At 40.5% G+C, this 14,779-nt stretch overlaps 1 protein-coding gene across 3 annotated transcripts in view; it reads left to right on the forward strand.

The window, feature by feature from the left end:
- Positions 1 to 14,779, forward strand: part of LOC126461861 (huntingtin-interacting protein 1) — a 538,678-nt gene that overhangs the window by 482,207 nt on the left and 41,692 nt on the right. For all 3 annotated transcript variants that reach the window (XR_007585951.1, XR_007585952.1, XM_050096029.1), the window contains exons 12-14: positions 2,167 to 2,373; positions 2,657 to 2,837; positions 4,770 to 4,859. Coding sequence is in view for 1 of the 3 variants with exons in the window: in XM_050096029.1 (XP_049951986.1) it covers positions 2,167 to 2,373; positions 2,657 to 2,837; positions 4,770 to 4,859 (478 nt within the window). In the remaining 2 variants the exon portion in view is untranslated. The remainder of the gene's footprint in view (positions 1 to 2,166; positions 2,374 to 2,656; positions 2,838 to 4,769; positions 4,860 to 14,779) is intronic.

Consider the following 14,779-nt stretch of genomic DNA (forward strand, 5'->3'; position numbering starts at 1 on the left):
CTCCATGCTACTCTATCCTGTGCAAGCTTTTTCATCTCCCAGTACCTACTGCAACCTACATCCTTCTGAATCTGCTTAGTGTATTCATCTCCTGGTCTCCCTCTACGATTTTTACCCTCCACGCTGCCCTCCAATGCTAAATTTGTGATCCCTTGATGCCTCAAAACATGTCCTACCAACCGATCCCTTCTTCTAGTCAACTTGGCCACAAACTTCTCTTCTCCCCAATCCTATTCAATACTTCCTCATTAGTTACGTGATCTACCCACCTTATCTTCAGCATTCTTCTGTAGCACCACATTTCGAAAGCTTCTATTCTCTTCTTGTCCAAACTGGTTATTATCCATGTTTCACTTCCATACATGGCTACACTCCATACAAATACTTTCAGAAACGACTTCCTGACACTTAAATCTATACTCGATGTTAACAAATTTCTCTTCTTCAGAAACGATTTCCTTGCCATTGCCAGTCTACATTTTATATCCTCTCTACTTCGACCATCATCAGTTATTTTACTCACTAAATAGCAAAACTCCTTTACTACTTTAAGTGTCTCATTTCCTAATCTAATCCCCTCAGCATCACCCGATTTAATTTGACTACATTCCATTATCCTCGTTTTGCTTTTGTCGATGTTCATCTTATATCTTCCTTTCAAGACACTATCCATTCTGTTCAACTGCTCTTCCAAGTCCTTTGCCGTATCTGACAGAATTAGAATGTTATCGGCGAACCTGAATGTTTTTATTTCTTCTCCATGGATTTTAATACCTACTATGAATTTTTCTTTTGTTTCCTTCACTGCTTGCTCAATATACAGATTGAATAACATCGGGGATAGGCTACAGCCCTGTCTCACTTCCTTCCCAACCACTGCTTCCCTTTCATGCCTCTCGATTCTTATAACTGCCATCTGGTTTCTGTGCAAATTGTAAATAGCCTTTCGCTCCCTGTATTTTACCCCTGCCACCTTCAGAATTTGAAAGAGAGTATTCCAGTTAATGTTGTCAAAAGCTTTCTCTAAGTCTACAAATGCTAGAAACGTAGGTTTGCCTTTCCTTAATCTTTCTTCCAAGATAAGTCGTAAGGTTAGTATTGCCTCACGTGTTCCAACATTTCTACGGAATCCAAACTGATCTTCCCCGAGGTCCGCTTCTACCAGTTTTTCCATTCGTCTGTAAAGAATTCGCGTTAGTATTTTGCAGCTGTGACTTATTAAACTGATAGTTCAGTAATTTTCACATCTGTCAACGCCTGCTTTCTTTGGGATTGGAATTATTATATTCTTCTTGAAGTCTGTGGGTATTTCGCCTGTCTCATACATCTTGCTCACCAGATGGTAGAGTTTTGTCATGACTGGCTCTCCCAAGGCCATCAGTAGTTCTAATGGAATGTTGTCTACTCCCGGGGCCTTGTTTCGACTCAGGTCTTTCAGTGCTCTGTCAAACTCTTCACGCAGTAACTTATCTCACATTTCATCTTCATCTACATCCTCTTCCATTTCCATAATATTGTCCTCAAGTACATCGCCGTTGTATAAACCCTCTATATACTCCTTCCACCTTTCTGCCTTCCCTTCTTTGCTTAGAACTGGGTTGCCATCTGAGCTCTTGATATTCATACAAGTGGTTCTCCTCTCTCCAAGGGTCTCTTTAATTTTCCTGTAGGCAGTATCTATCTTACCCCTAGTGAGACAAGCCTCTACATCCTTACATTTGTCCTCTAGCCATCCCTGCTTAGCCATTTTGCACTTCCTGTCGATCTCATTTTTGAGACGTTTGTATTCCTTTTTGCCTGCTTCATTTACTGCATTTTTATATTTTCTCCTTTCATCAAGTAAATTCAATATTTCTTCTGTTACCCAAGGATTTCTACTAGCCCCCGTCTTTTTACCTATTTGATCCTCTGCTGCCTTCACTGTTTCATCCCTCAGAGCTACCCATTCTTCTTCTACTGTATTTCTTTCCCCCATTCCTATCAATTGTTCCCTTATGCTCTCCCTGAAACTCTGTACAATCTCTGGTTCTTTCTGTTTATCCAGGTCCCATCTCCTTAAATTCCCGCCTTTTTGCAGTTTCTTCAGTTTCAATCTGCAGTTCATAACCAATGAAATGTAATGTAATCAAAAGTAAAATTACCTACGCCATTTTCTGCATTTTTTAGAAAGCAGATGTAGATAAACAGTTACTTCATGCAAGAACTGTAAGTGATCAAACTCAGAGACTGCAAGCAGAAGCAGAAGCAAAATTGCAGGAAATGCAGTTTGAGAGATCAAAAATGGAGCAGAACCTTGTACAGTCAGCAAATGAGGCTAGCGAGCAGGTAGCTGCACTGAAGGCTGCACAAGAAAATGCAAAATTGGAGAATGAGGTTAGTAAAATATATAATATGAGGCTGCCCCACAGCCTTCCCTTTGCCTTTCTTTAGCATGATCCAGTAATTTTACATGTATGATGTGTAGTTTTATTACATGCTTAAAAGTTGGGAAACATTACTACAGTTTGAAATGAAATATGGAATCATATAAGAATGTTTAAAACAATCAAAATAAAATTTAAAATGAAAATGTTTTAACTTACGCATGTTTCATCTGAAGTATTTCTCTTTTGTGTAATACTATTGCTTGAAGGAAGATGGATACGTTTGCTTACAGACACTTGCAGCGCGAGTGGACTGGGTGTTAAAAGAGAAAAGTAATCTTGAAAGTGAACTCCATGATTTGCTATCACAGAAGGAAGAGTTAGATCAACAGTTACAGGAAGCAGAAGCTAAGCATAAAAAATTGCAGGATCAGTTAAAGAAAGAGGCAGAGGATAGAATGAAAAGCATACTTGGTAAGTATTGCTCATGACAAACACGTTGGTGTAAGAACATAAATTGTCAAAATGGAATGAAGTTCCCGTCCCGTTTTTTTTTTTTCTTTCAAAGTGATGCTATGGCAGAAACTTGTGTTCAAGGAATGGATGGAAAATCTCCTAACATAGAAAAAATATTTAATTATAGCGGGTAACTGTACTAAAAAGTGGAAGAAAATGCTTTCTTTGATTTGTAAAATTCCATATGGAGGCTTCCAAAAAGTAGTTGTTGTTCCTATGTATTCATTATTTGTCAGTGGAACAGGAAAGGGAGGAGGTACATTTCTTCAGAAAGTACAGTTCCTTCATATGTCTCTGCGAAGATGAGACTTTAAATATAATTTATGTGGAGTCCATTTACATTTGTCAATATTGGTTAGCTCCAGGATATGAAGTACAATATCACATAAACCATAAGTATTGCTCTCGTAGGGTTCACGAGGACAAGATTGTGGTTTGTACTAATCATAGTGTGTGTAGAGGCACTTAAACAATCATTCTTGCTACACTCCATGCGTGAAAGGAATGAGAAGATGCCCTAGTAATTGGTACTGTAGGAAGTAGTCTCTGCTATGCAGTTCAGTCATTTTCAGACAAGGGATCTCGAAGTAAATGAAAAGAAAACAATTTGAATGTATTAGTGGTTTCAAAAAGGTGGATTCTTAAATAATTTTTTTGAGCTACTGACACTTCATCAGACATATGACCACTTTCACTCAATTAACTAAAATTCTGCAGATTTAGAATTGGAAAGATTGCAACCAAAATTTTAGGCTTTAGTTTTCTTAAATTGAGATCATGCACCTTCTGGTGAATTGTAAGTGATGGTAGCCATTGATTATGATTTCAGGACTGTGAAGTGTATGAGCAACAGTTTGCCAGTAAAGTTGCCTGATTTATGAAGATCTCAGTTTGTGCGGTTCAATATAATTGGGATGAAGGGAAGATATCTTACGTTCAGCGTTTCTAGTCACCATTTTTAAATACATGCTGCTCAATTGTTAAAATAGAGGTACTGATGTCTGGCTTCTTTCCTCGTTCCATGTGCTCTGGCTGATGTGAATAACTGACTGTCTCCCTTCTGTTGAGAAATGACTAACTGGACTACACATCTGCCTTGATTGTTTATTTGGACCCTGTCACTATCTGACAAATGCAAATAACAGTGGACTGGTGATTACTTGGGTTTCACATGCTCAACAGGCTAGCTTCCATTAGCTCTTTACTATAATTTAGCTTGTACTTTTGAAATGAAAGTCATTTACTGTCATCTGAAATGATAAGAATTGGCATCTTAGTATCTCAAATAAAATGTCTGATGAAGCTCTTTTCACTCATTTAATCAATTGAGTCACACTGCCAATTAAAATATAAGAGAACTACCATCGTCCCACAATAGTCAACTGGAGACCAGGAACTGATTTTCCTTGTAAGTCATCCTAAATGCCCCTGTTCATAAGGTATACTGCTTGAACTTTTGGAAGGTTCTGTTTGGCTGCACATTTTTTGCTTTCAAATACTCAGTTTCAAAACTTACAAATAGAATGTAGGTTACATTGTTTATTGGGACTTGACCATCTAAAAACAGCCTTGAGAACGGGATTCTCCTGAACAGTAACTGAAGTCTTCTGCATTATGTTTATTGTTGTATGATTTGTAAATTTAACTGATATTTAAACTTAATATTCTAATTTAACTTTCAGTCAAGTAGATTATTATTATTATTATTTTCGATTATTCCCATTTAAGAGAGCGTTTGAACTTGAATTCCTTTATGATGATTGTTTATGTTATTATTATTATTATTATATCATATCATTGAGTATAGGCTATTTTTTGCTAATTAGGGAGTGATAAAGAAATTTGTAAAATTTGTACTGAGATTCTGAAATTACTTCCATTTTTTTCTAGTATCCTGTGTGGTGCAGGCTGAAACCATAGTGCAGAGAGCAATTCATGAAGTTGACAATCCAGCTTTATCAGCAGTTACGTGTACACCAGGTAATGAATTATGAAACAGATTTTAATAAAAATTTAATGTATAATTTGTTTGCTTATTTCAAAACACGTGCAAAGATATTAATAAACACTGACGTTTGGAAACAGGAGGACAAAGATGATCTAGTCTTCCTTAGCATGAGAATAATGATACGGTCATTATCCTCCATCTTCTCTTGTGTACTGGATTTGTCAGCAACTATATACCTACTATTTTATTTGGCAAGAAGAAGTCGGTAATCAGCATATATTATCCAAATGAATATAGATGTCCATAATTATCAGCAGATATTGTAGTTCCAACAATAAAGAATAAGAGGTTGAATCATGCACTTACTTAATTATCCAATTGCTATTTTTGGAAATGAAGAGTTCAGATGTTAATCATGAAACAACAAAGTTGTAGGAAAATCAGGATTTTTTTTTTTTTTTTCCCTCCAGGAGAAAAAGGAATTGGAAATCTAAAACTTTAGTTATTTCAATTCTGAATTATGTTTACATAGATTTGCAATATTAGTTGAGGGGAGGAAATGTAAAGGAAAAAATCATATTTTAACTGTGGAACTACTATGTATAACATAGATTGCTTTACAAAAATAAACTGTTTTGAGATTTTAAGATGATGTGGGAGCAAAATAAAATAATTATATGTAAAGAATTGTTCCTCCCTCTACTCCACCAAATAACTGCTATTTGCCTACTTCTTAATAAAGTAACAACACGCAAAAGTGATAAATACAGAAGCAAGGCTTTTTTAGAAATGTTTTGTTGGTGCATGTTTTTGTTTTCATATTCTTAGGTGTAAAATCTGTGCCTTTTTGGGTGACATGAAGTCTCTTGAGGGCTCCTTGACATTTGTTTTTATTCCATTTCTTGTTTTTTCCCATCTTTTTAAAGAAAGGGGACCAGATAGTTTTCTATAGTGAAGAGCAGTGGCACTTGTTGAGAAACAGATGTGTACACATTTAGGCCATAGACAGCAACTACCCGAGTGAGTGTTTCAGGCCAGTAACACAACTCTTACCTGTTTCAAAAAGGAATAAGACAACATACATTGCTGAACACTAATGAATACTATCATGCAATTTGAAATATTCTCAAAACTAACTAAATTATTACTGATATTTAGAAAAGAAAACTTCTGCGACATTAAAACTTGTTTGGGAAGATTGAAAAATTTAGAATGAACTTTGGATAGCATGCAGATGATTACATCTCACCTGTTTTATTTAACCACATCCTAGGAAAAACTGAGAGAGGTCATGAAAACACATTTCAAATGAATTCCTGCACCACATAGTAGCACCCATTTCACGTGATATTCAGATGTTGTACTTTAGCCCAGAAGATAATCTCTCAAACATAATGTACACAAATTGCAAAATAGCCATTATGTCACAAGGGGCTGGAAGTAGGAATCCTTTATAGCCAAAATAACTGAAATGTTACAGAAATTGATGCATAACTGCTGCTAACAGGAAAGCTTGCAACTTCCTTGAATGTTGCAGTATTTTTTTAAGATTCTAAGTTGAGGAAGGACTGTTATATTTGAAAGAAGAATTCAAAGATTTTTTTTCCACATAGCATGGATAACTACTCCCAAGAACTGAAAAATGAAGGGAGAAAAGCTTAGGTGCACTGTATAAACATTTTAATATTTATAATTAGGCTACACTGGGCAGGGCATGTATCTAGAATAGCCTACCTTGCATATTTTTCTGAAGGAGGGGAGGAGGAGGAGGACCAAAACAAGACTGAAGGATAAAATGATGGAAAATGTGATAATGTTTAATGAAAGTCATAAATAGATGATTGATACACAGAATGGAATTGAGCAGAAGAGGTTTATTGAGGAGCCATGGTCCCAGCAGTTTTTTCTTGATTACACTATAGTTGTAAAAGTCACTTTTCAGAAATACTGCAGTCACTATAAGAAAATAGGTGTGTAAATTTTGTGTTCCAAAGACTATAATTCACTATATATGGGAGGGTTTTAATTAAAGTGCAGCTACTAACTGAGATCCAGTGTGGGCTGTAATTATCCTAATGGCAGTGAAACTTGATACAATGGAAAAATCCAGGATAGAATGTAAATATAATGTAACGTTTTATGAAAAGGAAAGTGTCACTCACCATATAGCAGATATACTGATTCGCACATAGGCACAACAAAAAGACACTCACAATTTGAGCTTTCTGCGTTTATCTGCGACTCAGCATCTCTGCTATATGGTGAGTGGCAGCTTTCCTTTTAATAATGTTGTGGCTGTGAAACTTGATAGATATTCCAGTGCATTAATGTGGAGCTGATTTAGAACGGAAAAAAATAGTTTTGGCCACAAAGGGGCAAATCTGGAGTTGTGAATGCAAGAAAAACTGACAGAATTATTTTTATTTGAAATATATTACAGATGGGACATAGGCAGAAAATGACAAACAAATGAGAAAGGCACAATGTAGATTTAATTATTAACGTTTGCTTGCACAGTTTGCTCAGTATGAGCTACAGAGATGTCAACAAGATGATGCATCTTTAAGACCGTGTGATCAGCAATTGCTCGCAGTAGTTGTGGCGGAATCTGAATGATTATTTCCTGTATACTGACCTTCAGAGCAAGTAGAGACTGAACATACCCAGATGAACACATTCTTTTAGATATACCTAGAGCCAAAAGCCTCAAGGATTCAGATCAGGTGATCTTGCAGGCCATGCATCTGGGAAACTTTGAGAGATAACATATCGGTGGAAGGTTGCATTAAGCAGATCTTTCACTGGGTGAGCGGCAGGTGGTGTTGCCCCATCTTTCATGAAAACAGTGGTTTACACACCATTGCACTGTTCCAGAAGAGGAATCACATGCTGTACAAGGAGGTCTGAATAATGTACAGACATTACAGTACAAATGACAGACCCTCTGGGTATAGTCTCTGAAAAGAGGAATGTACCAAGAAGAAAGGTAGTTGTGAATACACACCACAAAGTCACATATGGTGAGAAATTCAGAATTTTTCTGCAGATCTTGAGGTTTCAGTTGCTGCACCTTCTGGATCTTGTACAGATGCCAGTGTAAAATAAACTGCATAACTTTCCATATGGTTGACCATGGGATGGACAGTTCTCATGGTACTGCACGAGCGCTTGCACTACCTGGGGCTGCATGGTCAGCTAGAGTAAAGACAGCTTTGTTGAGACTTCCACCAGGGTAGGATGCTATCCTCTTCCAAGTGCCACACTAAACTAACCCATTTTTGTGAATTTCATTATCATAATCTTTAAATTATTTAATGACATTGGGCCTCTCATCAAATCTTTGTCAGAGATACTCGCTCGATGCAGCACTGTAACCACTGCAATTCACATAAAAGTGTTTCACTAATAGTGCACGGTCTCTCTTCTCAATAGTCTCACCATTTATTCACATAATGGCTAGTCACATGACTGTGTATATCATACAAACAGTGTACAGTGCTTTATTTGCATCTGGTCACCAAAATTGAAACTACGCACCTCCCCCCTCTAGTGTAAATTGGTTCCACTTTAACACATTAGCGTATCTACCAAATTTTGCTACCATATGATAATTACAGTTCCCACTGGACCTCAGTGGGCAGCTGCACTTTAATTATAACAACTCAGTACTTTAAATTTTGACCATTCTGATAAATGTTTGTCTATTTTTTATTTATTATTTACAGTGTTACAAATCTAACAGTACTTGAATTCAATTAGAATGTACTCTTTGTTTGCTCTCTTACTTAACTGATAAAATGTGAAGGAATTTTGTGCTTTCTATTTCTAATTTTATTCAACATAATTGTGATTTGTCGTTAATCAAAGAATGATCATTTATCTCAAATATTCTGTATCAGCCACAGAGTTGCTTCGAACTATCATCTCACAGCATCTTGCATGGATTTGTAAGTGAAATAAACAGCTTACATAGTAAAAAGCATCCAGTTTGTTTATTATCCCCTTTGATTGCTAGCTGTTCTTGTAGCTGCTTGTAGGCATATAATATATAAGAGCATTTCTTTGAGGTGGAAGCAAATATAAGAAAAGTAATAAATGTATTGCAGATGTTACTAAAAATTTCACCTCAGTAGTGAAATGATTACAAAATTCTTATTAAAAGTTATTAGTCTTATGTTTTTATTAAACTGATCACTTTTTAGATTAAATTACTTGACATGTCGTGAAGGAAAATTGGGTTTTAATACATTTTTATTAGATAATGAATATGTTGTGTTTGATTTCCAGTCCAAAAATTTGAGGGATGATCCGTGATCCGTTGGTGCCTTTTTCCTGGCATGAATAATTGTCCATGTAATGAGTTTCCAAATTGCAAAAATGTGCAGGTGTACCTTCAGTAGTATCATGCTCCTAAAGCACTTTGGTGTTCAAACCAGGCTTAGACATGTACTTCTTTTTAATCATCAAGTGTAGTGATGTGTATAAACCCAAGATTTAAATACATTATAAACATATGTAATTTCCATAAATTACTTCACATTAGTGCTGGAAAATCTCTTTAAAGTATCCAGAGACATTCTCTCTTTTGTGAGCACTGCAATCAATCATTTGGATGTTAACCCGTGGTTATCAACTAAATGACTGATACTTCAATGAGAGAGTGTGTAGCGATGCACTCCTACTGCGCTGTAACAGATTTTGCATGACCCAGCAAAAGACAACATTGTGATCATTTTTTCTCATGTCATAAGTGTGGAGTATCTGCTTCAGGTGGCCCATTAAATTATAACGAGTGTGGTAAGATAAGACCTCTTGTTCTGAACTGTATGCAAACCACTGCAGCACCACGCACACAGTCGTTAGAAGACTGTGGTAGATTAGCTTTACCTACAGTATCTCAAATCCATTTATTTGTATCTTGTATTTGCTTTAGTCTCTGAGTTTGATCACAGCAAAGTACAAATAAAAGAACTTGAGGTACCATGGGCGAAGTTGATCTCTGTCGGAGAAGATCATTTTACTATTTGCATATTCCCTTGATCGCAATGTTAGCTTAGCTTCATTGAGCGTACTTGAAGAACATTAACAGTGTTTTTTTTAAACTGTGTAAACTGATTCCCCACGCATCCCCAGTCCCTCCCCCTCCCACAGGCCAAGCTCCACACTGCAGCCAGTTGCATCTAATGGCTGCTGACGTCATATCTCCCCACCATCTATCTAGTGCTTCCCACACCAGCACACATTTGTTGTACAGCACACTACTCCACCATTCCAGCACTGACACAGGGCGTGAAGCATTACGTTGCAGGGTGAGTCTGATCTTACTGCTACCTTAGAGTTTGCCCTCGACCAGTAATCAACCACTCCTCCCTTACACCCCCACCCTACCAATCTACAAGTGCATAAAACTTGGTTTCATGCTTTTCTCAGCCACTGCATCAGCTCACGCGGATCATCACAGTCCAGTGCACGCTCCTGTCACATCACCCGGCTGAACCCCACCGCCATCCACCTGCTGCATTTCAGTTCCTGCAATCCCGACTGTTGTTTGCTTCCAGAGAGACAAAATTTGCAGGCTCCTCAACTACCAGTGACTCCATGCACTTCACCCTAAAAGTTGCGCAGCTCGAGCCCTACAGAGGTGTGTGACATCATCGCAGGCGTACCACAGTCTGGCAGGTTTTGTGTGTTGAAAAACTGCCCCTGTTAGAAATGCAGTGAACATTGGAGGTCCCTGGCAGCCCCAGTCATTCTTTTTTATGGAGCGCTCTGTTCGTCAGAGGAGTTGGGCCATGTACGACTGCAAGCTCCTCACGTTACCAGAGGTGGTGAAGTACCTGATTGATGGCGCCAACCTGATGTGCAGCACTTGGGACCCAAGAGTGGAGGCCGCCCTGCTGTTGACACCACCATCTGCCCCAGCAGAGCTGCCTAAGACACCTGCCACCTCACTCCCACCACCGGACCCATCCTCTGGTGTGAGGTGACAAAACCATGTCTTCAGGCAGCGAGGTACCTGCCACCACCCCCACGATATCAGCACATGGTTCTTCCACAATGCGTGACCCAGTCCACCGAGAGGCAGCAGCAGAGGTGCCTACAGCTCCCAGCTGGCGAGCTGTGGCACAGGACATCATGTGTTCAGCCACACATGCAGGGTGCGCTATGTGGTGCTCGCTGTGCGTGATCTACCTGAGCACCAGCACACTACTGTGGCTCCATCAGGCTGCATCCCCCCCCCCCCCCCCCCCCCCCCCCCGCAACTATCTGTACCCCAGCACACCCAACTAAGCCTGCCCCAACCGCACTGTGTTGCCACCGCCCACCCCGACTGCCAGTATGGCGTGGTGTTATCTCAGAGCTGAGCTTGTGATGTGACACTCGGAGGCCATTGTGTACCATGCCGCCACTCTTTCACAGACACTGGCAGCCACAGCCTTGGTCTTGCCGCCACCACACCTCCACCAGTGGCACTCCACTGATCGACGCTGGGAGTGGCTGCTACATCCTGCAACCTGTCCTCTTCCCCCAGGGGCTCACCACTCTTAGGTGCTTGGCTACCACAGGCCCCCAGCCTTTGCAGCATCTTTTCCCTTCTGTGCTTTGTGTGTTTCCTCTTGCTGTTATTTTTCCCCTCCCTTGGGGAACAGAATTGGGGTGCTATTGAGAATGTTCCGCATTGTCTGTCGCTGACCTAAGAATAGTCTCCCCATTGTTTTCTGTTTCCTTTTCCTTTCTTTGTTTACCTTCTCCTATCCATCCTCAGCTTCAGAGTTTGAGGTTCCTCTGTCTTCATCCTCCCTGTGTGCTCCTGAAGGCCGACCCATGCATCTGATGCATAACAGGTGACAGGGTAACGCATAATTCCTAGCCCTGGGTTGACAGGTTGGGTTTGCCCAGGGAGGGGTGATTGCTTGAGCTGCTAGCTTCCCAAATTGCTGATTGGTCCAACTGTCAGGTGTCCTGGAGGTGTGAAGTGAGGTGTGAACAGTTACCTAAGACGAGTGCACTCCCTTGTGAAAGGGATCCCCATGTTGGAAGGAGTGTGCCATCTGAGACACTGGCAATCTTGGAGGATTTTCTCGTAATGAGCCAATCATCTTCACAATCAACGTTTACAAAATGTAAATGCAATTAGGCTAGCGATTCAAAAAACCCTTCCAGCTGCACCATGGTTCCTCATGGTTTCACATACTGAAGATGGTCAGTCCTTTGCAACGGCAAATCCATTTATTATTCAGAAAGGTGTTGGTGCAATTGCCAGCCCTGTGAAATCCTGCTCTCGTTTGCGGTAAGGCACTTTGCTTTTGGAGACCAATTCTAATTCTCAAGCACAAAAACTGCTTGCTGCTTCACTTCTCTATGGCTGTCCCATTCGTGTCGAGGCCCATAGAACTCTGAATTCTTCACGTGGTGTTATTTACACTAGACTGCTTGATGGTCTGACTGAGGCAGAAATTCAAACATACCTCTCTGATCAGGGCGTCATTGCAGTCCATTGGCTGATGAAAAAAGTAGATTCATCCCTAGAGCCCCCACGTACTCTTTTTCTCACTTCTGATAGTGGTGCTTCCATCAGAGTTCAAAGCAGGCTATGAAATTACCACAGTCTGATTGTACATTCCGACCCTGATGGGCCCAGTGTCATTGTTTCAGCCACACTCGAATGTCTTGTCAACACCCAGCCAAATGTGTAACATGTGGTAGGGATGCGCATGAGTGCGATTGTCCGCCGCCTCGTGAGTGCTACAGTGCCACCTTTACTATGAGGAGCTAGATCATGCTCTCAGTTCATCCCATTCCTCTGCCACAGGATCAGACGCTGTTCACATTCAGATGTTGTAACACTTTTCTTTTGCAGGCAAGCACTTTCTGCATAAGGCCCTCTATTGTTTGTGATCTACGCACTTTAAAAAAAAAGTTAAGCATCACCTCGGTTCAGAGAATTCCGGAACGTACAGAAATTGGAATAGAGATCAACGTAAACATCATTTCTGCCCTTTTTATTGCTCATGAAAACTACACATTGCATGTTGTACCACCATACAGTGAGACCTTCTTTAGGTGATGGTCCAGATTCCTGTGTTGTCCATGTTTTACTGCTGACGCCCTGCTTCATCCCACGCTTCAGTGTGGGTGAGCACATTTTTTCAATGATTGTTCCCCGTGTTTTATGTTCTGTTTTATGTCAATGTTCTGGGTTTTTTTTTTTTTTTTTTTTCTTGACACCCGCCTCACTATGATACTGCACGGGCGCTGAAGACCTTGCTGTCGTGCGCCCACAAAACCCCTCTACTACTACTACTCCAGATTCCTGTACACATCGGTATCTCTAATGTCCAGCAGCACATCCTCTTGCATTGATGCATGCCTGTATTCGTCAGGACATACTATCCACAAGTTCATCAAGTCATTGTTGGCCCAGATTGTCCCACTCCTCAACAGCGTTTCGGCGTAGATCCCTCAGAGTGGTTGGTGGGTCACGTCATCCATAAACAGCCCTTTTCAATCTATCACAGGCATGTTTGATAGGGTTCGTGTCTGGAGAACATGCTGACCGCACTAGTTGAGTGATGTCGTTATCCTGAAGAAAGTCATTCACAAGATGTGCATGATGGGGATGCGACTTGTCTTCCCTGAAGACTAATTTCCTCACCAATATGCTACCGATATGGTTGCACTAACGGTTGGAGGATGGCATTCACATATCGTACAGCCCTTATGGCGCTTTCCGTGACCACCAGCGGCGTATGTCGGCCCCACATAATGCCACCCCAAAACAGTAGGGAACCTCCACCGTGCTGCACTCGCTGGACAGTGTGTCTAAGGCATTCAGCCTGACTGGGTTGCCTCCAAACACGTCTCCGACGATTGTCTGGTTGAAGGCATATCCAACACTCATCAGTAAAGAGAACATGATGCCGATCCTGAGCAGTCCATTTGGCATGTTGTTGGGCCCATATGTACTGCGCTGCATGGTGTTGCGGTTGCAAAGATGGACCTCGCCATGGATGTCTGGAGTGAAGTTGCACGTCATGCAGTTGATTGCGCACAATTTGAGTCGTAATATGACATCCTGTGGCTGCATGAAAAACATTATTCAACATGGTGGCATTGCTGTCAGGGTTCCTCCGAGCCATAATCCATAGGTAGCAGTCATCCACTGCAGTAGTAGCCTTTGGGCGGCCTGAGCGAGGCCTGTCTCTCTGTATCTCCTCCATGTCCAAACAACATCGCTTTGGTTGACTCAGAGACACCTGAACACTTCCCTTGTTGAGAGCCCTTCCTGGCACAAAGTAACAATGCAGATGCGCTCAAACTGTGGTATTGGCCATCTAGGCACGGTTGAACTACAGACGACACGAGCCGTGTACCTCCTCCTTGGTGGAATAGCTGGAACTGATCGACTGTTGGACCCCCTCCGTCTAATAGAGGTGCTGCTCGTGCATGGTTGTTTACATCTTTGGGCGAGTTTAGTGACGTGTCTGAACAGTCAAAGGGACTGTGTCTGTGATACAATATCCACAGTCAGTGTTTATCTTCAGGAGTTCTGGGAGTCGGGATGATGCAAAACTTTTTTGATATGTGTATGTTTGCAACATAGAAGACAAGCTGAGTATCACTCTTATATTGTTTGTAGATGGTGCTGTCATTTATCATCTTGTGTAGTCATCAGATGACCAAAACAAATTGCAAAATGATTTAGATAAGATATCTGTATGTTGTGTAAAGTGGCAATTGATCCTGAATAAAGAAAAGTGTGAAGTTATTCACATGAGTATTAAAAGAAATCTGCTAAATTTTGACTACGCGGTAAGTCGTACAAATAACCTGAATTGGAATGATAATATAGATAATGGTGTGGGGAGAGCAAACCAAAGAATGTCCATTGGCAGAACATTAGAAGGTGCAACAGGTGAACTAAAGAGACTGCTTACACCTCGTTTGTCCA

The sequence above is a fragment of the Schistocerca serialis genome, chromosome 1, assembly GCF_023864345.2.
Source record: "Schistocerca serialis cubense isolate TAMUIC-IGC-003099 chromosome 1, iqSchSeri2.2, whole genome shotgun sequence".
NCBI lineage: Eukaryota > Metazoa > Arthropoda > Insecta > Orthoptera > Acrididae > Schistocerca > Schistocerca serialis.